Raw genomic sequence first — 24,215 nt, 5'->3', positions numbered from 1 at the left:
CTAAGGGTTAATGTGGTAAAGTGTTGTAGCATTGTAACTACCCCCATTGGATTCCTTGACCCTGAAAATGTAGGTTTAGCAGTTAAAATCATCGTTCCAACTTATTTAGAAGCCGAGATATTACAAAACGTACATTTTACGGCTGCCATTTTGTAAATTCCAATATGGCCGCCATATAGACATCTGCGCAAATGCAAACATTGATTTCCTGAATCCTTATACAATAACCTTTCCAAAAATGTATAGTTTTGCAAATCCCCAAAAAAATCCCACAAAATTATATAGTGAACCTGACTAATCCAAACAAATCGATATAATATCGTATCCTGATGAAGCTGGTGATTTACACCCCTACTGCAGAGTAGCTACTTTGTTGTGAAACATATTAATGAAAGCTCATTTAGACCTGTTAAGAATGTTTATAGGCTAATTTAGATTAAATAGGCTGTGTTGCATTATTATTATTTTTTTTGGCCAAGAATGGCTCTTTTGATAGTGAAGGTTGCCGAGACCTGGACTAGACTATCATTTCACTGCTGTGTGTTTTTGTTCTTAGGTTTCTATTGTTTTTACCTATTTTCTCTCTCCATATATGTGTCTGTGTTTTTGAATGCATCTATCTATCTATCTATCTATCTATCTATCTCTTTTCGCAGTCAAGGGATGTCTTCTTCTGACATAGCCTTTATTGCCTTGTTTAAAACATTAATTAGAAAAGTAATCAAAAAGTAATCAAATGTAACAAGTTACATTACTTTGATAAGGTAATTATAGTTATAATAATTGTAATTTTTATCATATAATTAAATAGTTACATTACTTATTACAGTTTTAACTGGGTAACTTGTTATTTGTAACCTATTATATTTCAAAAGTAACCTTCCCAACACACAGTACCTGTGTCTCATATTATATTTTTAACAAGTGCATGTAAGTTATGGTATTATTTCAGCAGAGCTAAGGTGGGAAACAGTGGTGACATCCACATTTGGTCCTTGTGATGTAAAAAAAAAATCCCTTGATATTAATTTGTCAACACCACCATTAGACCTAATGAGACAACAGGCACTGATCTACACAGTAAAAGGGTGAGAGATAATTTGCTCCTCACATGAAGTTATGGAATTTTTGCATTCTCATTTATGAATAAAAACCCTGCCATGAATAGGCCGACATTATTTATGCATTTTGTTCTTCTCAAAACAAAAAAAAAGAAAGGTTTTGGTATTTATTTTCTCTCCTTATGTTAATCTTCACCTTTAATTTTCGCTACTTCAAAGTTTAACTCCTTTTGCTGTGTGTGCCCTGATATCCCACATCCAAAAACTTTCTGCCTTTATTTGGACACAATTACGCTACTTCCGGTAACGTCGTGTGTCTCGCGTTAGCTTGACGCAGCTCATGCCTCCAGTAGGAGCGCCTGTTATCGGCCTCTTAAAGAAGCAGACCTTCCTCTGACACCGTACCTCATAATTAGCTGTCTCAATATAACATTTGTGAAGTGTCCAGGTAACTTTTTGATCCTTCTGTGTAATGTGTCTTTGAGAATTCATCATAATTAGGACAAAAGAAAAGTGAACATAGGGAATAATATTGGAAAAAAAGAAGGTTTTTGAGACACATCATTGGGAATTGGACTATGACCCCTGACTTGGACAATGCTGATTACATCTTAAAAAGGATCATGTGTCTCTTTGTATCCTGAGACCTCAGCTTCTGTCTGTTTTCAGTGTCTCCGAGCTGTTTGGGACCTGATTAGTATAAAAACTAAACATTGTCTCTGAACAGGAAGAAGTTTTCAGAAAAAATGATGTCCTCATATGAGGACGTTGGGTTTATTTATAATAATCACAGTGTGTAATAAAGTATGAACCTGTTTATTTTAATGTATAAACGTTGTTGTGTGTTGCTCCATACTCCAAGCAAGGAATGTCCCTTTGTCTGTGGTCCAATGTCCTCAAACGAGACAGCAATAAAGACCCAATGTCCCCAAATGAGTACTTCCTTATCTTGTTACTGTTGCTGAAATTGGTCACACATGTTTGACATATCAAATCACAAACATTATTAATCATCAGATTCTGGACCTTGTTCCTTCTGTGTCGGGATCGGCTGCAGACTGACTTGGCAGAGGTGGCTGCCATCTTGTTTTTACATGGATTAGCGTATTGCTGCCACTAGATGGGACAATAAGGCTCAATGCCATTTCTGCCCCTTAAATCTTCCACTTGGTATTGAGTGCCCTTGTTTGCGAGATAACCCTTGATGAGGGAAGTGAGGAATATTAGGGTAGAGATCTTTCCCTAAGAAATGAGACACCACGTCATGCAAATCGGTGTGGTCGACGTGCAGGCATAAATCACGCGTAGTAGCGACGCAATGAAAATGCCGGCTCCAGTGCTTGTGTTGTGGCGTGTGCTATCTTTATTCTTCTCTGTCCGATGAATCAACGGAGAAGAAATGCTGGAAACAGGAGGCGCCTACAATGTCTTCTAGTTCTGATCGATTTTGTTCAGGTAAGTCGATTTGTTTAAATATTTTGACGCTGTGTTCAACCGAGTTGCTGATGAGTTTACGCTAGTCCAACCATCTGTTGTTTGTATAGCCTACATTCCGATCGTACAGTAACAAATCGTTTTCCAAAACTTGCAGACGTTGCTGACTTTGCAAGGTGTTTCATCATCCACTTCGTTGTAAGTGTGGGTCAGGGCTTCCTTGGTTTTAAGTGTTGGAAACCACTTTCACTACCTCAGTTCTGTTTTGGGACACCACTAGCCTAACGCCGGGTGCACAACCTATTTTTCCTGTTTTAACGGAAAGTTTCCCTAACGCATTCCCCACCCCCAGAACAACGCTGCGAGGTTCAGTCGTTGAGGGACCTGGCTAGATGTGGGCGGCTAGCTAGCGTGCTGACATCATTTCAAAGTTATTGCAAAGTCATCTAGCAGAAGAGCTAGCAATATCTTCCTGCGAAGATCTCTCATGCTGACTGTCACTGTACCAACTGAACTGAGATGAGTTGAGTAGTGTACTATTGAAAGAGACGATATATAGGTGCAAAATGGGCTATGGAAATGAGCGCAAAATTTGAAAATATAGATTAATTATCATCTGCATAGAAATCAACCTGTGGTCAACAATCACGTTTAATAGTGGGAAAAAAACCTTATGCTTATTTTTCTTTTGCATAAATAAATGAGATATTGTTTGTTTACAACTGCGATTGCAATTTATTTCCTACTTCTGGCACTGTAACGCTCCGTTTCTCCCATGTTGTCAATGCCCGAGTAGCAAAAATCCAACGCCTCCACGGTCCGTTGGTCAATGGAACCGCTGTCGTGCTGCGCGCTAGTCCGTTACAATCCGTCATTTTCACCTCCATTGAAATGAATGACTTCCGGTCAGCGTCAATCCGTCAATGCGTTAGGTTGTGCACCTAGCATAAACGTGAACGCGCACAACCAAGTGCAAGTGGGTATTTCTAGGGGAAGTGTGGGTATTGGGACAGGCCATAAGTGTCCACGAACAAGGACAACAGGTCAAAGATAAGCAGAATGAAGCATAAGGTGCAGCAAGCCCAGAATGTGATGTCCTCATGTGAGGGTCTCAGGAGGATTGAGTACTATTTCAAACACAGACAGACAAAGTGTGGACAAAAAAGACAAGGTTGATGTTTTATTCTGAAAACTACAAAGCTCAAAACAATAAGCATTCAACCAGTCCAGTCGTGTGATAAATGATCAAATAGCGAGAAATATTAGTGACAAAAGTTAAAATATCCATTCACATTTGTAAATTAAGGAGGACACTTTCTGCTTAATCACAGCAATACAAACAGCACACTACGATGATAGACTTCTGTGATCTTTTTTGGCAAAATCCACATCCCTCTTAGAAAACGTCTCCGTCTGAAGGAACAGTCTCTTTTTAGCTCTGGCACACAAAACATGATGCTGCGCTTCAGCTGTAACCAGGAGGAATGTTGTCATTGTAAGACTGTGGGAACAGACACACACATGTTGCATATGAGCGATAAAGAGCTTCTTGCTGACAATGCATACAGCACACGATTTTATAAAACACTGAATCATAGTTACTGAAAAATGACAAACGTATATACATCCCTGAAATAAACAGCAAAATCAAACTAAAAGGAAATAAAAGATGACATTCTGTGTGCTAATAATTATATGAGCATAGTGCTAGGGTTTCTGTTCTTCACACTGTCATCATTTTATTGTACCGATCTTTCACACAGTGCCACAAATTCATCCTATTAACTCTCCTTGCAGTCTCCCATACAAACATTTATTAATTCATTATTCTATGAGAATATAGAATGTCTCGATAAGTCCGATGGCTTACAAATCTCAGTACAGTCGTGTCTGACAAAAGATAATACTAATGTGTTCATAGGTGTTTGATCATGGGCAGATAGCTGCAGCTACATACACACTACTGTCAGTATTTAAGGAGACGTGCCGTTTGGCAGCTTGGTCAAATGGTTCAGGAATTATTTCCCTATATTCACAACCAATCCATATATATATATATATGTATAAATACAGCACATTTATTAAACTGTGGTCACAGCTCCCACAAAGCTCCCTCCTTCACAGTCCTGTTGTAACCACACAGTGGAATCGTTTGACATCAACTACAAATCATCTCTACAATCAAAGGCAATGTTTAGAAAAGGGGAAACATTAAGTGCGTTTAAAACTCGTAGTCCTCTTCGGCCATGTCAATCGCCCAGGCGAACTTCTCCCGCTGGGTTTTGTTGTAGATCTTCTCGATGGGAACCGACCATTTCTTGCACCTAGAGAGAAGGTGAGATAGAACGATTGAGCTCAACTCACTGGCTGCAACACTGCTTACTAGTATTCACTATGTAGGGCAGGGGTGTCAAACACACGGCCTGGGGGCCAGAACCGCCAGCCCACTGGATGACTTTGCGCACCTAATATTGATTCTCGTGTGAAGGCTGAGAGGTTTCAGGATACTCCAACCTTTTGTAATAATGCATATGTTTTGGTTATGTCCAAAAGGCTTTAGCGAGACATTTGAAACCCAACTGGACCCCAACCCAGCCTGCGCACTTTTCGGTCTAACTTTGAAACAATCCCGTGTTACCTTACCAAATAAAACCCACGCGGTTTCAGCTTTCACTTGTCTCCTGGCAAGACGTTTGATCCTTCTAAATTGGAAGCAACATACCCCCCCATCCTTTTCTCGCTGGGTCAGGGATGTTATGTATTTCTTTTAAGTTAACCCTTTGAAACCTGGAGTGACATCACTTCTCCCGCATTTTGCAAGTATTCTTTGAGCCCTGAGAAAGTTGGTGTGATATCTTTCAAAAACATCGGGAAAAAAGGCAATGAGCAACTTGGTAAGAAATGTCCCACAAATTGCAAACAAATAATAGATTTAGAAAATTATCTTCAAAAATTGGGGGAAAAAAATAAAAAGCTGTTTATCAAATATATATTTATAATTGTACTTAAAATTATGGTACAGAATTATTCACATTTTTAAGCACTCTTCTTCAAGGTCAATTCCTTGTTGTTTGTTTTTAACTTTCTTTTTCTTTCTTTCTTTCTTTCTTTCTTTTTTTTTTAAATAATTTTCTTGTTATTTCATTTATTAATTTCTTGCAAATTTTTGCAGTCATTTCTTCTTTCATTGCTCATTGCCTTCTTTTCATGTTTTTGTAAGAAATCAAGCCAATTCACTCACGTTTCAAAGGGTGAATAAAAATCAAATACACACTCAAAGGGTCCTCTCAAACCTTTTTTAAGATATGGAGTCCCTTTTTGGACTTTTTTGATTCACCACAGGAACCCCTTCATAAAGAAAAAGGTGGTACCTATAAATGTTGCATGGCAGAGGCTTTTCCACACTGACCAGATTACATCTCTCTGAAATAACACGGAATACTTTCTGTGGTCAGATTTAAAGATATTAAACATTGTGTAAAATATTGTCAACCAGCAGATTCAGTACAGAAGAATCTGGATCAGACATCTGTCTTAAAACAATATTAGTGGACCCCTGCTGCTGAGGCTCTGACAAAACTTCAGATTGTAAATGGTTTATAAGGCAGGGGATGACTTCACCTGCTTCTTCAATAGCCCCATTTTGGTGGACAATTATAAAAAAAAAATGTACATAAAATGAAAGTGAGTATTAGACTGACTCAATGTAGAAAAACAGAGACACACTGTTAAATATGCACATGATTTTTCTCAGGATATCACAGGCCATTCATCATTTGTTTTGTAAATGGATGACTGTGTTCAGAGTGATTTTATTTACATTAACAAAAGGAAAATTTAATGGGGTTGTGATTTCTAGGTTATTATGAAGTAGTTTTACTGGTCCTGCCCACTTGAGATCAAATCGAGCTGTATGTAACTAAAATGAGTTTGACACCCCTGATGTAGGGAATTCCTCAGAGAAGTGACAGTGAGTCAGTTGTCAACAGAAATCTAATGGTCACTGGTTTACTTAAGGGTCTTGGGATAGACCTTTTTTTCCCAACTCTTTTTATTGGGGTTTTCAAAGTTAAAACAAACAGTGGCAGTAGTGTCAAAGTGAAAACAGAATTCTGATACAAAAATATAAAAAATATTCAACAAGTCAAAACTCAAAAATGGGTGAGCAAAATATGATATTTATGGATAAAATGCATCGTTCTATTTGTCGTTCTATTTAAAACAATTAAAAATAATTTAACAAAAAAAGGGGAGGATTCAGAAGGATATCAGATTGACCACATTTTGTGTCATTTCAACTAGGCTAGTTTTGGGAAGAACTTAGTGCATCTTTCTCAAAGTGGCCTATAAAGGGTTGCCAGATCTGGTAGAATTTGTTTTCACACGATCACACTAATATTTTCATGACCTGATCACCAGGATATGATAACAATGTGATATAATCATTAAGAGTGTGCTCTGTGGGAGAGGCACACTCCTTCGTACGCATCAAATATGACAAGAACAGCTGATTTCTTAGCTGATTTCAGGGGCAATAGACAGCTTCAGCTTCGTTAATCACGTGTCTGCCGTTAATCACGTGTCTGCCTAGTGTTGCAACTGGTTTTGCTTAGAGGCATTTTGAGTTGGCCCCGCATTCGTTACATTGTTGGGGGGATCTCATTAGGACCAGGCAAGGATCTGCCACAGATCTCCCTTTACTGCACCGTCATCACATCATGATGACACAGAATTAGTGCCATATGATGGAAATAAGTAACACTCAATATATTTAGGATACACATATCAAATTTAAGTCGCTAGCTAGCAGCTGACGGAATTTTTGCAGTTGCCAGACAGCGGAATTACATCCTTAACGTGATGCCCTGGAGCCCAAAAATACTTTTTGTCTGTAAATCAGTGGATAATTTTTTTGGAGTGTCACAAACTCCCGCAAAATGACTCGTTTCACTTTAAAAATTTGATCCCGTCGGTACAATAACATCGTAAAGTCTGGAAGAGCCGCAGGACTGAATCCTTTTATCCCCTTTCAAGTTAGCGGAGGGCTAAACGGGACGTAGCTGGCTTGACCAGTGGGAGTTTCTAGTGCACCTGCTCTATGGGCCACACAATGTGGTGGGAGCGTCAGTCTTCTGAGTAATTTTAAACACGCCAGTTGAACTTTTTTTTCGCCACTGAGCAACTTTCATAGGGATGAATGGGTCCTGCCTATAGTGCTGTATCCAGGTCTCTTTATACATCCATGAACTCAACAGAAAAACAATTCCCCGTTTAATTAGCTGTTATTCAGAAGTATTTACATAACTAATTTCATGAGGTTTCTCAACAGTTCAGCTAGCAAGAACAGATTGTTTTGGCGAATCTCTTAACACTTTGAACCCATCACACTCTCTGCACGACAGAATGATCAACCCGATTCAACTCAATGTTGTTATCTCTGCTACACATATTCACACGTAACACTACAGCGTAGATGTAGGTTCCCATGCACCACCCTACAAGGGGGGACCCCATCCCTTACGCCTTACAATCAGGCAAAACACGGAGCATTCCTGTATCCATTGTGCTTGAGGAGGAGGCTCTCCATAAATAGCTGTGGGGCACGGGTTAGGGAGGGCTGACCACTGTTCCCCTTTCTCTGTGGCCTGGCCCTCCATTCAGCCACAGACAGCTCCTCATTGACTTCCCACATGGAGGAAGGAGTGCTGTTTGGGGACGCTCCCTGGCTTTCAGAAACAAACCCCATTGTTCCTCACGCTCACACGCTTTTCTTCCTCTTATTTTCCTTCTGCAGCCGTTAGCTTTTTACTCGTGCTGCTCCTTTTCCTACAATGCAAGAAGCATTTCCTGCCTTTCTGTCACCAAGGTAGATATGCACCCCGCACACCCACCCACCCGCCCAGAGAAAGCTGGTCTATTAAACAGTAGGCGGCTTACTCATTTAATGTCACTGTGTTTTTTTAAACTATAGTAACACCTGTAATCAAATAAAAGTTATTGGCTCATAAACATGGGTAAACAGCTTCTGCTGTGCCACATAAATACCATGCGACAGAGATGCGTGGATCCAGGTAGTTGAGCTTGGAGGTGCCCAGAGCAATCTGCTTGTTCTCCTCTCTGTCTGTGGCCTGAACCTGAAGCTTCATCAGCTGCTCCTCTATCCTCTGGACAGCTTTACGCTTCACCTCCACAGCCCTGAGAGAGACACAAACACGCAGACAGAGGGAGGAAGAAAGAGAGATACAGAGGAAGACAGAGGGAGGGAGACAGAGACACAGAGAGAGGAAGAATTACAGGGATGGACTGAAAAACAGACACCTTAACATCGTGAACTTGATGTTTAGGTGTCTGTACAGATAAAACTCACTGTCATCCCAACAGGGGTCAGTAAGTAACAGATAAAGCTGTAACAGCCTGTCTTACTGGTTACCAGCGGCCAGGCTTTCTTACTTTTTGCTCTTGTCATCATGGGAAGCCTTGTGATCAGCCTTGGCAGCCTTCAGCTGCTTCCTGGCTGCTGACAGCTGGTTTTGTTTCTCGTCGATCTGCAATCACAACAAACACACGGCGAGTGAAGCATATACCTACGTCACGTAGAGAGGGGAATATCTTTCACTATGACAAAAAAATTGTAGATTTTCTTCAAGGCAACCCAGACATCATTGCGTGTTTGGGAACGACAAAGCAGAAGAGAGGGGGAACGCTGGTTTACCTTGGTCTGAAGGTTTTGCATGGATTTCTCAAATGTTTTGGGTGGAGCTCTCTGGTGGTTACAGAGGATGGCCACTGCCCGGTTGGCTCGGTTGTACGACAGGATTTTAGCTGGGAGGCTGTCATCAGCTGGAGACACAAAAACAACGACACAACAAGTTAGGAGGTTTAAATGATTGACAATTTGGAATCACTGACCCAATTCATTTAAATGCACAATAGATATTGTACATTAAATTCCAGGTAAAGTTTCTGTTGTTAATGTCATTACACATAATCTACCTGACTGAGAAGGCTTCCAAAGCTGGTATGTGTGCAAAAGCTCATCGCTACAAGATTAAAGCCTGAAGCTCACATTCATCTATTTCATTTGTGGAGACGATTGGGCTATTTTATTTACATGTAGGTTCTAATTTATTATTTGTCCCTGTCAGGTATGTTTTATAGCACATGAGTTTATGTTCCATGTTGAATATTTTATTACAAAGCCCTGTGTACTATTCCCCTGTGGGAGAGAAGCTAGAGCAGGTGGTTTTATTTACGTGGTTGTTTAGCTTTATTATCTGTCCTTCTCAGGTATAAACTCCAAAGAGATCACATTCATATATACTGCATTGTTGACGAGACTCATTATTGAAAGAACCAGAGTCCGTTCAACTTTACAACTTTTCACTTTCAAATTCCTTACAGACATTTACTAATACAATGGATTTCATTATTTTTTTTGGTGATGGCTTGATTGTTGACTGGGCCTAACATATGTTACTCAAAGTTCCATTAGGAGGACTCACCTGAGTTTACAGCAATGTGTACTAACTGGTCCAAATAGGTTTTTCCTGTTATATCTTTCCAGACCTTTTTGTGCAATTCTCAAGCATTTACAGATTGTTTGTTTGTCTTTCAGACTTCTATAGACAGATGATAAAACACTTAAACACCATGCAGTCTGACAGTCCAAAGACATGCAGGTTAATTGGTGACTCTAAATTGTCCGTAGATGTGAACATGAGTGTGAATGGTTGTCTGTCTCTGTGTCAGCCCTGTGATAGTCTGGCGACCTGTCCAGGGTGTAACCAACCTCTCGCCCTATGTCAGCTGGGATAGGCTCCAGCACACCCGCGACCCCCAACAGGATAAGCGCTTACGGAAAATAATTGTGTCAAATCTTATCACCATTTTTACTTCATTAAAAAGTGCAAAAACAATTATTTTTCACTTGATTGAGGCAGAATTTCTACTTCTGCGTTGAATCGACGCTGTAGCTACAGTACATACGCTCTGCGTCAACATGGAGCCTGTGCCGTAACCTACGTCGTAGCCTGACGTGCACCTCCCCAGAAATGTAACTACATGTTGCGGAGATGCGGCCCTCCTGTCCATTTTTGTAAGCTGACACCATTTCCCTCAGTGGAAACAAAGCTTTTATTTACTTTAATTTCACAGATAAGAAACAATAAATTATGAAGCCAATAAAGCCTCCACAAAAATAGCATTTTAAGTCTTGTGTGTGATTTATCCTGGCTTCATATGAGCAGAGGAAATCTCCGCTCATTGCGAGGCCAATGTAAAATGCCATAGGCTTGTACTAATAAAGTTAGCATGTTGTATTTGTTTGAAAAACATGTTTAGAATGAGACAGTTGTTTTGTTGGTGAACCTTGTGAGTTGTAATGGAGACAAATTGTGTAACGTTACCTTTGTTAAATGTTGCTGTTGTCCCTGGCTTTATATGAGAAGAGGAAAGGAATGCTAGCTGCTAGGCTAATTTATATAATGTAAAATGCCATAGGCTTGTGCTAATAACATTAGCATGTTGTATTTGTGGTTTTGGAGGTGTAACACAGAGTGACACTGACACACCACGGCACAAGTATAAATGCTCACAGCGGCTTAGAGTCTGCCGCATGAGTATAAATCCTGCTTGACTTGACACTGCAGAATTTCAAACTGTCTAGCTGAGTTTTTGTTGAACTACAGGAACATTGTGGTAAACTGTAAGGAGCGATTAAGAGTATTCGCTGTGTGGGTGTTTTTCAAGTGAGCTGTGTGTGACTGAAGCTGATGTTACTCACGGCAGGCGAGTTCCTTGAGCTGCTGTTGCAGGGTGATGGAGGCGTTGTAGGTGCGAAAGACCTTGGCTGTCAGGCCGTCCATCAGCTCCTGTAAGTGCTTATTTAGAATAGAAGTCTGCAGGAGACACAGGGAGTGAAAAAAGGGACAGAGGGTACAGTGAGGAGAGGAAGAGGTATTAGAGTGATACAAGCGTTACAACTGGAAATTTAAACAGTGTACTTAGACTGAAGCCCTGCAGGCAGAAATTCATGTGTCACTTACATTCAGTCTGTCAAAAAGGTCATCCTCAGGCTGCTTGTTCTCCAGGAACAGCTGCAGGTTTTTGAAGACCTGATAAGAAACCAGCAAAGATTTATTTAGCCAAAAAATCACTTTCAGACTGTGTTCAGGCATGCACAATCCCACTTCTGCCACATGGGGGTGCTATATTATTCCATGTTTATGATGACAAGTGCAGGTGGTTTATTACAGGTTCATTTGTCGTCTCTTCGTACCTTTTATGTGGAAGTGGGGATGCAGAGAGGAAGTGTAGACAGTGCCCAGGCGTGTTGAAGAATTTGCGACAGAAAACAGAACATGTGTAGCGTGTGTCTGCGTGCACATATGTGTGTGTGTGTGTGTGTGTGTGTACACTCCGGCAATAGCAGGAAACAGACCACCCTCTGAGGCAGAGCTAACAGGAAGCTTTTAGTGCCTGGTCACCTGTCTGTGCAAACATCCTCCTCAGCATTGCAACTTCTGATCTCATAGGGGACAATAAAGTATATTCTATTCTATTCTATTCTATTCTATTCTATTCTATTCTATTCTATTAATTCAACACACACCCAACTCCACCCTCATAAAGCCACATAAAATCACAGTTTGGTGCTTTAATGTACACTGATCAGGCATAACATTATGACCACCGGCCTAATATTGTGTAGGTACCCCCTTTTTGCTCCCAAAACAGCCCTGACCCTTTGAGGCATGGACTCCACTAGACCTCTGAAGGTGTGCACCAAGACGTCAACAGCAGATCCTTTAAGTCCCGTAAGTTGTGAGGTGGGGCCTCCATGGATTGGACTTTTTTGTCCAGCACATCCGACAGATGCTCGATTGGATTGAGATCTGGGGAATTTGGATGCCAAGGCAACACCTCAAACACGTTGTGTTCCTCAAACTATTCCTGAACCATTTTTGCTTTGTGGCAGGGCGCATTATCCTGCTGAAAGAGGCCACTGCCATCAGGGAATACTGTTTCCATGAAAGGGTTTACACGGTCTGCGATAATGCTTAGATAGGTGGTACTTGTCAAAGTAACATCCATTTTTGCATCCATCCAACATTGGCCAAAGCTTGCCTTTTTCCCATAGTGCATTCTGGTGCCATAAGTTCCCCACGTGATGTAAAAGAAAACGTGATTCATCAGACCAGGCCACCATCTTCCATTGCTCCGTGGTCCAGTTCTAATGCTCACGTGCCCACTGTTGGCGCTTTCAGCAGTGGACAGGGATCATCACGGGCACCCTGACTAGTCTGCAGCTATGCAGCCCCATACGTAAAAAACTGCAATGCACTGTGTATTCTGACACCTTTCTATCAGAACCAGCATTAACTTCTTCAGCAATTTCACCTACCGTAGCTGGTCTGTTGGATCGGACCACATGGGCCAGCCTTCGCTCCCCACTTGCATCAGTGAGCCTTGGCCGCCCATGACCCTGTCACGGTTCACCACTGCTCCTTCCTTGGACCACTTTTGATAGATACTGACCAATGCAGACCGGAAACACTACACAAGAACTGCAGTTTGGAGAGCCATCACAATTTGGCCATCACGCTTGCCCATTTTTCCCGCTTCTAACACATTAACTTTGAGGACAAAATGTTTACTTGCTGCCTAATATATCCCACCCACTAACAGGTGCCATGATGAGGAGATAATCACTGTTACTAACTTCACCTGTCAGTGGTCATAACGTTATGCCTGATCGGTGTATCTGCCACAAGATTTCCTTCATTTCTCCTCAATCCCTCCATCTCCATCTCTACATTCCTTATCCCATTCTTACCCTCTTCTCCACGGGGATCTTGTTGTAGTAGCGGATGGAGTCCTTTCCCAAGAAGTCAAACTCCACCACGTATTCCTGTTCGTCCAACTTGGGGTAAAGTTTGATGTGCTCCACCCGCAGTGAACAGCAGCCGACCGTGTCTGCTGTCTCGCCTTCCTCCTTTTCGTTACCTGCCCTCAGTGCAAGCTACAGGGTAGAACATGATCAAGACTTGAGAGGGTAACATTTTCTCAGGATCGTTCTCTTAACGTAGTTTACTTTCAGTGTACCAGCATTTCTCTGAGTGGGACGAAGGGAGCCCTTGTGGTTAATAGAAATAATACCATGGGGTCTGGAGTAAAATTAAAACTGTAAATTCCAGCGTTTCATTGTGAGAGTAACACTGAAGGAAACTTTACTCTTGGGGAAAATTTCCTTCTCCATTCGGTGCTTATTTTTTTTATATGCATCACTAATTAAAACCAAAGATATGATGGTGTTTGGAATAAATTTGTTTTTGTTGTGTTTTATCATTACAGTTTTACTGCATTTCTTTACCTTGTCTATGAAATACAGTGCCACGGCCCTCTGCCTAATCCTCATCTCTTTCGACTTCCAGTCGTCTCTATACTGGGTACGGATGCGATCCACACACTTCTTCAACCGTCGAGCAGTCTCATATTTCTGCCAGTCTTTCTCCCCCTACACACACAGAAGCACAGAAACAGATGGATCATTTTTTGTCATCAGGGATCAGTGGTGGAATATTTACATTTAGAATTATGTCCGAATTTTAGGCTTGAAGCTGAAAGTGTGAGAGCACAGGTACCTTGATCCGAGAGCTAGGATTCAACATGATGTACTTGATGGAGCCCTGGATGTTCTCTGTCCAAGATGCCAACCAGGTCACTTTGTTGTCATGGCGAACCTCCTTCCATTTTGACCCTGCGGGAGGTTTGGGGTGCTTGGAGTCCCTTCAGAAAAGAAGCAAGTTTACTATAAACAGGTATAAAAACTATTTGTTTGTCTACCTGTGTGTTTAAGGTGTTTCCTCATAGGAACAATAAACAGCACTTACTATGCACATGAAATTAACCTGCTTGGGCTTACTTTTTTTTATCATAACATTAACTTTAAACTGTGAACACTACAGCTTTGAGACAATAGTGTACAGACAGATGTGACTGTAAAACAAACCCCAGTATGACCAGTATGTGGGGGTCGACATGTCCTCCCCGGGTTGTGTTATTGTTTGCACACTCACAGCATACTCTGACAGGAAGACTACTTTTGACACAGTGCCGGCATGTGTGCGAGGGAGTGCCAGCGATACATCTGCCACGCCATACATACTGCATGCTGCTTGTATGTTGTTTTGCTTGTGTCTCTTTAATGGCAACTAAACGCTACAAATTATCACTTCCCACACACACGCACACACTCCCCCTGAGGCACGGGGTGACAGACATAAAAAGAAAATGATTTCCACTGTCTATAAATAAATCCAGCAATCACAACATGGCAGTTAGAAGGAGGAGGAGGAGGAGGAGGAAGATAGATACCGGGAGCGAAGGGTTCAGAGCAGGACAAAGAAGATGAGGTTTATGTCTGTATGTGTCTTTTTGACAGACCAGTAGCTTCCGCAAGCACCCACTTAATACATTCTGTTTTCAAAGCACACATGCTCACACCTTTCTCTTACAAATTAAGCATTAGTCCCACTATGTGCCTTCATATAACCTCGCCTACTATGGTTTGACAGGGCCATCTTGTGGTAAAAATTCAGAACTAGACACACTATTAACATCAGTGTTGTGTGTTCTTCCTATGCATCCAAGAATTACTGCCTTGCAGTCATATGCCTCTGCTAACCAGTCAATTTGCAGTTACAGTTTACATCCATGTCAGTCCAGAATCACATGTAGCCATGACAGTTTACAGTGCTTCAAATATGGACGCTGCTGTGAAGACACTACATGTTCTAAAACCTGGATGCTTCAAACACATCTTCAACCCGAAGATCTATCATAATGCCGATCAAATGTCCCCCCTTCTGTTGCTGAGTTATGATGTTGAATAACGGCCAGAAAATGTTATGTTGTCACTGTAAAGTTGACCTTTGACCTTTTGGATAGAAAATGTCATCACTTCATCAGTTTATTCTTTTAGATATTTGTGTGAATTGCTGTATGAATTCTTAAATATGGCCCTTTGTGAGGTTAAAGTTACCTTTGACTTTTGACCACCAAATTCTAATCAGTTCAACATTGAGTACAAGTGGACGTTTGTGCCAATTTTGAGGGAATTTCCACAAGGCTTTCTTGAGGTATTGCATTCACAGGGATGAGACGAGTGAGGTCACAGTTACCTTGACCACCAAATTCTAATCAGTTCACTCTTGAGTCCAAGTGGATGTTTGTGCCAAATGTGACTGAATTTCTTTAAGGCTTTCGTGATGTATTGCATTCACAAGAATAAGACAGATGAGGTCACAGTTACCCTGACCTTTGACCACCAAATTCTTATCAGTTCACCCTTGAGTCCAAGAGGACCTTTGTGCCAAATTTGAGAGAATTCCCTCACACAAGGCTTTCTTAAGGTATTGCATTCAAAAGAATGAGACAGATGAGGTCACAGTTACCTTGACCTTTGACCACCAAATTCTAATCACTTCACCCTTGAGTCCAAGTGGATGTTTGTGCCAAATTTGAGGGAATTTCTTCAAGGCTTTCTTGAGTTATTGAATTCACAAGAATGAGACAGATGAGGTCGCAGTTACCTTGACCTTTGACCACCAAATTCTAATGAGTTCATCCTTGAGAGTAAGTGAACGTTTGTGCCAAATTTGAGGGAATTTCCTCAAGGCTTGTTTGAGGTATTGCATTCACAAGAATGAGTTCACCAAATTCTAATCAGTTCACCCCTGAGTCCAAGTGGATGTTTGTGCCAAATTTGAGGGAATTCCCTTAAGACTTTCTTGAGGTATGCATTCACAAGAATAAGGCAGATGAGGTCACAGTTACCTTGATCTTTGACCAGCAATTTCTAATCAGTTCACCTTTGAGTCCAAATGGACGTCTGTGCCAAATTTGAAAAAATGCCCTCACTCAAGGCGTTCTTCAGATATCATGTTCACGAGAATGGGATGGACGGACAATCTGAAAACATAATACGTCCACGGCTATTACAGGCACAGAGGCATAAAGATGCATGACAGTGAGGATGGTGATTAACAGTGGCGGCGAGATTACCCACTTGCTACAGTTAATAATGATGTCTTCAGGTCTGATGCGTCGTTTCAGCATGCCCATCTTCGGATGATCGCCTCGTCCACGGAACAGACCTGGCGGCTCGATGCGGAAGTTTCCGATCCTCTCCTTGTGGTTGTCCATGATGCAGAAGCCGTACTCCTGGAGGAGTCTCTCATTCTCCTCTTTGATTTTCTGTTGTGTGTACGACAACATGAAAATACATCAGAGACGTTTTGTGAGGTTTTCAAAATTCGTTTGCGTGAATGCAGGCGTACCTGTTTCTCCTCTTTTGACATCTGTTTCCTAGCCTCTGATTGGGCCTTGAAGTAGTCACTCATCTCACTGAAGTCACACTTGTTCAGGTCGGTGATCTTAGACTTTTCCTCTGATGTCATTTCCTAAAATAAAAGAGAGGACATCTGAAGCATGCCGACTTAAATACTTGAACTTCACACCATCTGCAGACTCTGGCTGAAGACAACTGAATACGTCTGATGTCCTCACCTTCCTCCAGTCCTTATAGAAGTTCTTCCTAAAGATGTCCTTAGTGGTGTACTCATGATCCAACATCTTGGCAAAAAATGTAGCGACCTCCTCAGCAGCAGCATTAAGTTTCATAGGCTTACCTACAATTACAGGAATACCACATTGTAGTCTTGCCTAAAAATACTTAAGAATAAATGTAACTCTTTTGCAAACTAACCATCATAGTAAAATTTGACTTTGTCAGGCATGGGTTCATACGGAGGTGCAAACACTGGACCCTTGTGCTCAAGGAAGCGCCATTTGGAGCCATCAGTAGATCTTTCCTCCTCCCACCTAATCACCACAAAACAACAACAAAACACAGCCCATGGGAGAAAAGACAAATATGGTATCTGCTCCCCAGCAGCCGTTTACATCAGCTGACTGCTCTGGTTGTGCAACTTCCTGACGAAAAGAACAATTTGTCCCCAAAATGATCTTACCATTTCCACCTCTCCTCTTCTTCTTTTTTGGATTTCTTTCCCTCCGTTACCTTTTTGTCTTTTGTCTTCTTTTTGGGCTTGACATCCTAAAACAAACAAAGACAGCAGAGCAACTCCGGTGAACACAAACAACAGACAGACATGGAAATACATTCTACAAAATAATGAATAAAAAAACAAACTGTAATGAACCTCATCCTCCTCGTCCTCTTCATACTCGTGTTTCCTCTTCTTGGCCTTTTTGTCATGCTCTGTCTTGACTTTTTTGGGCTTGTATTCAAATCTAGCAAACAGACAGAAATAAATGTATTGATAATCTAATTGTATCTCAGATTACAGAACAGACGGTGACAGATCATGAAGCATAAAGTAAAGACCTGGCTTAATTTGTATGATACCTACTCTTCATCATTATACTCTCGTTTGGAGGTCTTGTTGTGTTGGGGAGAGGGGTAGAAGCCGTTGTCTTCCTCAGGCTCGCTCTTAATGGCAGCAGGACTTGTATCTCTAAGTCACATATTGAACTGCATATTAGTAAAGCAATATCCCATTGATCACAACGTATCAATGGCTAAAAATGATTTATGGCCAGAGCTGCTTCACATTAGATTTGACATGTTTACCTTACATATCCATTTTCTTTCTCCTTTTTAGGCTTGTCTACATGGGATGATTTGATCTGTGAGAAACAGAGACAAATATATGAGCCTATCTCTTTCTGTCATTTGATAAGTAAAATGGACTTTAACCACTTTCACCGTTTTAAAGGTCCAGTGTGCAGGATTTAGGGGCATCTAGTGGTGAGGTTGCAGAACTTCAACTTCTCCCATGTGCCAAGCATGTAGGGGATCTAAAAGCCCCGTTTCCACCAAACACTTTCGGTATGGTACCTTTGGAGCCAAAAGTAACAGACATGGTACCTAGACCCTAGCGTTTCTATTGCAAACAGTACTCTTAAATGTGGGTGGAGTTATTGTCACTCACTGCTCTGTCCAGCACTCACTGTATTTCTTTATTACTGGTGACACAGAGGGAAGTCTGCACCTTGTTTATCGTCCAAAGAACGGACTTACACGCCAACATTTTCAGAACAAAATGAAACAGCCTGCAGTGAGAGTCTCTCTGTCAGGCAGGAAATCCAAAGTGTGGGATCATTTTGAGAAGGTGAAGGACGAACCCAAGGTGATATGTAAACTCATCTTCACTGGTCGACTACAAACATGACGTATCATCTGAAACATGGAAGTAGCTACATGCCCATTAGCCACTTAGCACAATCATTACTGCTTTGCTGACAGCGTCGTTAACAGGTGGCTCGCTCAGTGTGTGACGTGCATTTGTAGATAAAATATAGGCCTATATTAATGAAGGCTCATTAGTACGGTTTTGTATTTCTCTGTAATGTAGCACAGTGTTAACAATGTTACTGATACTATTGTTTCTCACACCTTCAACTAAAACCATTGTGTTGCCCCGCCCAAAATATATCATTTAATAATTAAATTAATATCTTAAACATGCAGACGACTAGTCGACTAATGGCGCTAAATGACGACTATTGGTCGGCTAGGATAATTCTTAGTCAGGGGCAGCCCTATGATTATTATGTAAAATTCTGCCAATAAATGCCTCTTGATCCTACACATTGGACCTTTAAACAATGTTCCATCTAAACCTTTACTTACAGTCAGAGTTCATGGAAGGTTAAAGGGGACATCTGTGTTGACATTAGTTTAATATTTAGTTGTTTTGTGATGGTGAGAAAACAAAGCTTTTAAGGTTAATGCCACAAAATGTCAATGATGAGAAGCGTAGTATTCACACTAAAGGCCCGTACAGACCGACTGCCCATTAACAAACCTTCTCTTCTCTCCTCCTCTCTTTGTCTTTGTCTTTGTCTTTGTGTTTTTCCCTGTGCTTGTCTGAGCTGCCGTCGCTGTGCTTCGGCTTCTCTTTGTCTTTGTCTCTGTGTTTCTTCTCAGAGTGGTCCTTATGTTCGCTGGAACGTAGAAGCCACAGAGGTCAGAGATCAAGTGCAAAAGGGTCAGATTAGCAGACACAAAAGATGTCATCGACAAAGCACCGACCACAAGCAATAAAAACTTCACCGTTTTTAACCAACAATGACAGTGTCGTGGACAACTGCCAGTGACAGCGGCCAAAGTCGTGACTCCCCTAACATCCTGCAGCCCTCTAGTATTTCAACCAGACAAAGAGAACACATAACCGCTATCCCACAAGGGTTCAGATTACAAATGCTCCGCAGATGTCATTCATAAAAATGGATTTCATTGAGCCCTTGTGACGTATGCTTGCTGATTTAACAAGGCAGGGTTCTATTAGTTTCAATCAAATCAGCAGAACCCCGGGCGATTCTTTCATGTTCTTATATAAAAGCTGCCTTTTTTTATGTTTCACACTGAAAGAATCTTTATTTAAATGCAAGGACTTTGCCATCATCCCCCTCACTAAAGATGTGACAGCTAAAACCACCAATTTATAACACAAATTTATACTGGATGATGTTGGGAGGTGAAAGTAACACTGGAAGATGGGGTGAAGAGAGCTACAATTCATAAGCAAAAACATATTTCACCAAAGAAATGAGACGAATACGCAGATATACTACCTGTTGCCGTGCTTGAATTTCTCTCGCTCCTTGTCCTTCTTGTGGTCTTTGTGTCTGTGTTCCTTGTCTTTGTGCTTGTCTTTATGTTTGTGGGTGTCTGTGATACAAACCAGAGGTCAGCTTGTTTAGAAGCATTAAAAATTAAATCAGGATAAAACAATATTTTTGCCAAATGTGAATATCTGTATCTGAGAATCGATTCAGATGTCCTTTGTGTTTATTTTTAAAAAATATTTCTACTTCTTCTATTTCTATGTCTACAGGCATCAGACACTTAAATTTAAAACTTTTTAAAGACCCTTTCGATATATTTTAAAACCAAATTTAAGACATGTTTTTGGACATGTTTTTTACGTATTAATATGTGAGAGTGAGTTAGGTTAATCGACATTTTGCCATGGAGATTGCAGTAGGTAACTGCAAGTATAAAGTAAAAGGAAAGCATTAGGTTCAACGGTAGGTTTAAAGAATTTTGACTGTCACACAGAAGAGCTAACTAATTTTGACAAAAATGAATACAATTAGATAAAAATATTTGTGGCAATTCAGAGCTCACAAATTCTAATTTAAGACTAAAAAAAGACTTTAAAGAACCACCATTTATAAAATTGAATTTATGACATTAAAGACATTTTAAGGACCTGCAGACACCCTGTTGAAATCCACACTGCAATTAGCCCTCAGTGACCTGCATCACACCCAACGCACACTTGCTGTAGCTGACCCATAATCCCCCTGAGGCTCATCCTCCAGGCTACACCTGTATGGCGATGTTGGAGATACTACCCCCCCCCCACAAAAGACAAGGGGCTTGACATTTTGGGTTTGCTGCACCTTATACTTTAATATGCTTAACTTGGACCTGTTGTCCTCGTTTGTGGACACTTTTATGCTCAGTCTGCAGCCGATCCTGACACAAAAGTGGACAAGGTACAAAATCAATAAAATTTTCTGGTTGAAATCTTGTTTAGTTGTGCTTGATAACATTTGTAGTTTTATAGTGCATACAAATTTGACCAATTTTAGCAATACTAAAAAGCCAGGACGCTGTTAATTAAAATGTACTCGTTTGAGGATATTTGGACTTTATTACTGTATTATCACAGCATTTTATATCGGCCAGTCTGGTGTGACAGACTGTTCCTACAGTCAAAAAAAAACCCATCCCGAGCTTGGAGTGTGGAGCAAGAAAAAATTCATTCAGAGCTACAAAATTATTTGCAATTTTGTTTTGCACACCAGGGGATGCGGTGGCTTGGTGGTGGAGCGGGCGCCCCGTGTGCAGGGCTGTTGCCGCGGCGGCCCGGGTTCGAGTCCGGCCTGTGGCCCTTTGCTGCATGTCATCCCCCCTTCTCTCTCTCCCTTTCACACTTACCTGTCCTGTCCATTAAAGGCAAAATACCCCTAAAAAACCAATTTGTTTTGCACACCTGTGTTCAGGCAATTAAATGAACAGTTTCAGGGCGCATTCACACCAGGATAGTCTGGGGGACTCGGTTCGATTGGGCGGGGAATGCCGGAAAATTTCGCACCTTCATTTGGTTCGGTTCACTTTCACACTGCACTTTTTAAAGCGGACCAAACCGCCTGGACAAAGTCACGCAGTTACAACAGCTGCTCGTCTGGGGGAGGTATTGCCAGAAACGACCACTGACCAGGAAGAAAGAAAAGCACGAGGAAGAAGAAAACCCAGCTCATCAATTGGCCAGGACCGAAAACAGAAAGCCATCCCCTTCAGCTGGCTTTGTCACCACAAAAACACCAAAATGCACTGCGCTCTACATCACATCCTCTCTTTGGTTCGCTGGATAGTCCATTTGCATTTCCCACTATAAGCATACTGCGCCAGGGTTCACTTGCAAGTGATCTGAGAACCCCAGTTTTCAAGCGGACCAGGGTTTGCTCGTTTGTCCGCACCAGAGTTAGAATGAGCGTTCACACCACTCCAAACGAAACAACCTATCTGTGGAAGCAGACCAGGGTTCGTTTAAAGCGGACCAAATAGCGCCAGTGTGAATGCGTCCTTAGACTTGAACAAAATGTCGCATTGTTTTCAGTTTTGTTTTTGCACAACAACGTTCAGGCATTTAAATAAACTGTTAATACTTCATTGTACACTTGTGACTATTAAAAATAAACCCATTGTCCTTTTTTTCAAAAACTACTTCCTGTTCAAAGATAATGATTTTTTTTTTATACTTGTCAGGTCCTACTAATCGGTGGGGTCTCAGGAGGTTAGTATTTGCTATAAGATCATTTTCTCATTCAGGGCCTCCAGTTTTATCAGCAGGCTTTTATGCAACTTTTGACATTGTTCTTTAAATAGAAAATATGAAATTGGACTTGAGAGGAAGGATGATTTTCATACTCTCAGTGCAGCTAGTCTAATGATTAGGCTGTAACAATTATTTTTACATGAGTCTTCATATTAAAATGTTTCCTGCCGAGTGAAATCCCTCCCGAGGTAGATCTGGTTTGGCTTGATCATCACCTCGTGGCGCCCTGTTGTCATGGCAGTTTAATAACGAGTATTATCTGCCATATGAAACAGTAACACACATCCCAATTATAAACCGTAGCAATTCCCACAGACTGCTTTGCTCTCCATCACATCAGCCAGCAAATTAAAGCCTCCAAGAAAAAAGAAAAGTGCTTGCAACTTTGCAGTAACAGATGCGTGTGGAGACTAATAATTTGTGCAAAAAAAAAAAAAGATTGCTTAAGGCATATATGCTTTTAATAATGTATTACAACTTTCTTCTCTGTGACTTAAAGTTTTAAACTTCATGTGCAAGCATTCCCTGTTGGCAGTGCAGATAAATGTCTCCAGCACAGAGATGGAGGCTGAGTGCAGCTGGTGGAGAGATACGGGCGGGGAGAGGCGATAAGCTCCCAGCTCTCGCCTCCATATCACGGCAGACAGTTGGCTCTATCATCGGCGCCCTGGCTGCTACATACAGAAAAAGAAAATGGCGCAGAGACTAAGTCCTCAGCCCCAATTCTGCCACTTTCGGCTCCAAAATTCGCTGCAATTGCACGTCCGTATTATCAACCTGAAGCATGCAAAATAAACACAATGCCAGGCCCTCTCGGAAAACCCCAGCAGATTAGAAAAACAAGGGTGGCAAGTGTTCATTAGAGACCCTCTTTTTGAACAATAGCCGCAAGAGAGTGGAGGAGAAGGGACTTAGTCTCTGGGACGCCATTTCTGTCCTTTAAAAACTAACAGTAGACAGATCACGATTCCGACTGTTAATCAGAGTCAGTATGAATAAAAATCCCCATCAGAGGACCTACCGCTTCCTTTAGATCCGGAATTGACCTAGAAAATGTGAAAAAATATGATTTCAATATTTCAATTTTGCAAATGCCGGTAGCTCGGTTATTCAAGTTTCAATTTGCATACAAATACATCCTAGAAATACAAGTATGTTGCTACAATAACACGCAAACACTGCACATGATTTCAAAGTTATCGCTAAAATGGGAAAGCAGACAACAGCGCAACTTATTAGGTTTCTTAACCGTTATTTCATATCATGATGATTAATACTCGTCAGTTATGTCAGTTATTAATAATTTGCACGAGCTGACCCCCGAAAAAAAACATGAATGTTGTCCAAGAGGTACCTGTGAGTCTCCATGTCCATGATCTCCGCTCATGGTCAAGTTGTTTGTGTTTATAAAGCAGGTGAAGTTGCCACAGCAGGCAGCTGTTCAGGATGCGAGGCTCAGGGAACCCTCACTGACACACTGGAATGGAGTCCCAGTGTTTGCCGACTGCGCATGCGCACACCGACCTGAGAGCCGAGAAAATACTCTGCGTGGTCACTACCTGAGCCAGTATCAAAATGTCAAGTCGGTTACGTCAACGCGGACGCTTTAACCTTTCAAATTACACTCATTATTATTTTATGACATGACCTGGAGCATCATATTCTGTCAGTGTTTGACTCCTCTGCTCCTAAATGGAGTCCTGACTGTTTACATCACACTCCACCTCCTACAAGTGCTTATCAATAATACAGTGCTTTAAAGGGACAGTTCAGATTTTTTTGA

General features: G+C 41.3%; 1 protein-coding gene across 2 annotated transcripts; it reads right to left on the bottom strand.

Moving 5' to 3' along the window:
- Positions 1-3,662: 3,662 nt before the first annotated feature.
- top1b (DNA topoisomerase Ib) lies at positions 3,663-23,940 on the bottom strand. 2 transcript variants are annotated; one of them, XM_050065684.1, is made up of 21 exons: positions 23,787-23,940; positions 23,454-23,478; positions 20,157-20,253; positions 19,388-19,526; positions 18,151-18,206; positions 17,930-18,034; positions 17,720-17,810; positions 17,528-17,613; positions 17,263-17,378; positions 17,064-17,185; positions 16,835-16,957; positions 16,564-16,751; positions 14,138-14,282; positions 13,867-14,010; positions 13,330-13,515; positions 11,540-11,608; positions 11,278-11,392; positions 9,208-9,335; positions 8,946-9,040; positions 8,541-8,690; positions 3,663-4,819 (listed from the first exon to the last, which is right to left on the bottom strand). In XM_050065684.1, the coding sequence occupies exons 1-21, from the start codon at positions 23,817-23,819 to the stop codon at positions 4,717-4,719; spliced, it is 2,316 nt and encodes a 771-aa protein (XP_049921641.1). In that variant the 5' UTR covers positions 23,820-23,940; the 3' UTR covers positions 3,663-4,716. The 2 variants fall into 2 exon arrangements, with proteins under 2 accessions (XP_049921641.1, XP_049921642.1); XM_050065685.1 differs by lacking the exons at positions 23,454-23,478; positions 23,787-23,940 and adding exons at positions 20,825-20,844; positions 22,971-23,440.
- Between the last annotated feature and the right edge of the window lie 275 nt (positions 23,941-24,215).

This window comes from Epinephelus moara, chromosome 16, assembly GCF_006386435.1.
Source record: "Epinephelus moara isolate mb chromosome 16, YSFRI_EMoa_1.0, whole genome shotgun sequence".
Lineage (NCBI taxonomy): Eukaryota > Metazoa > Chordata > Actinopteri > Perciformes > Serranidae > Epinephelus > Epinephelus moara.
The sequence above is the reverse complement of the archived record's forward strand: the minus strand, read 5'-3'. Positions and strand labels throughout refer to the sequence as shown.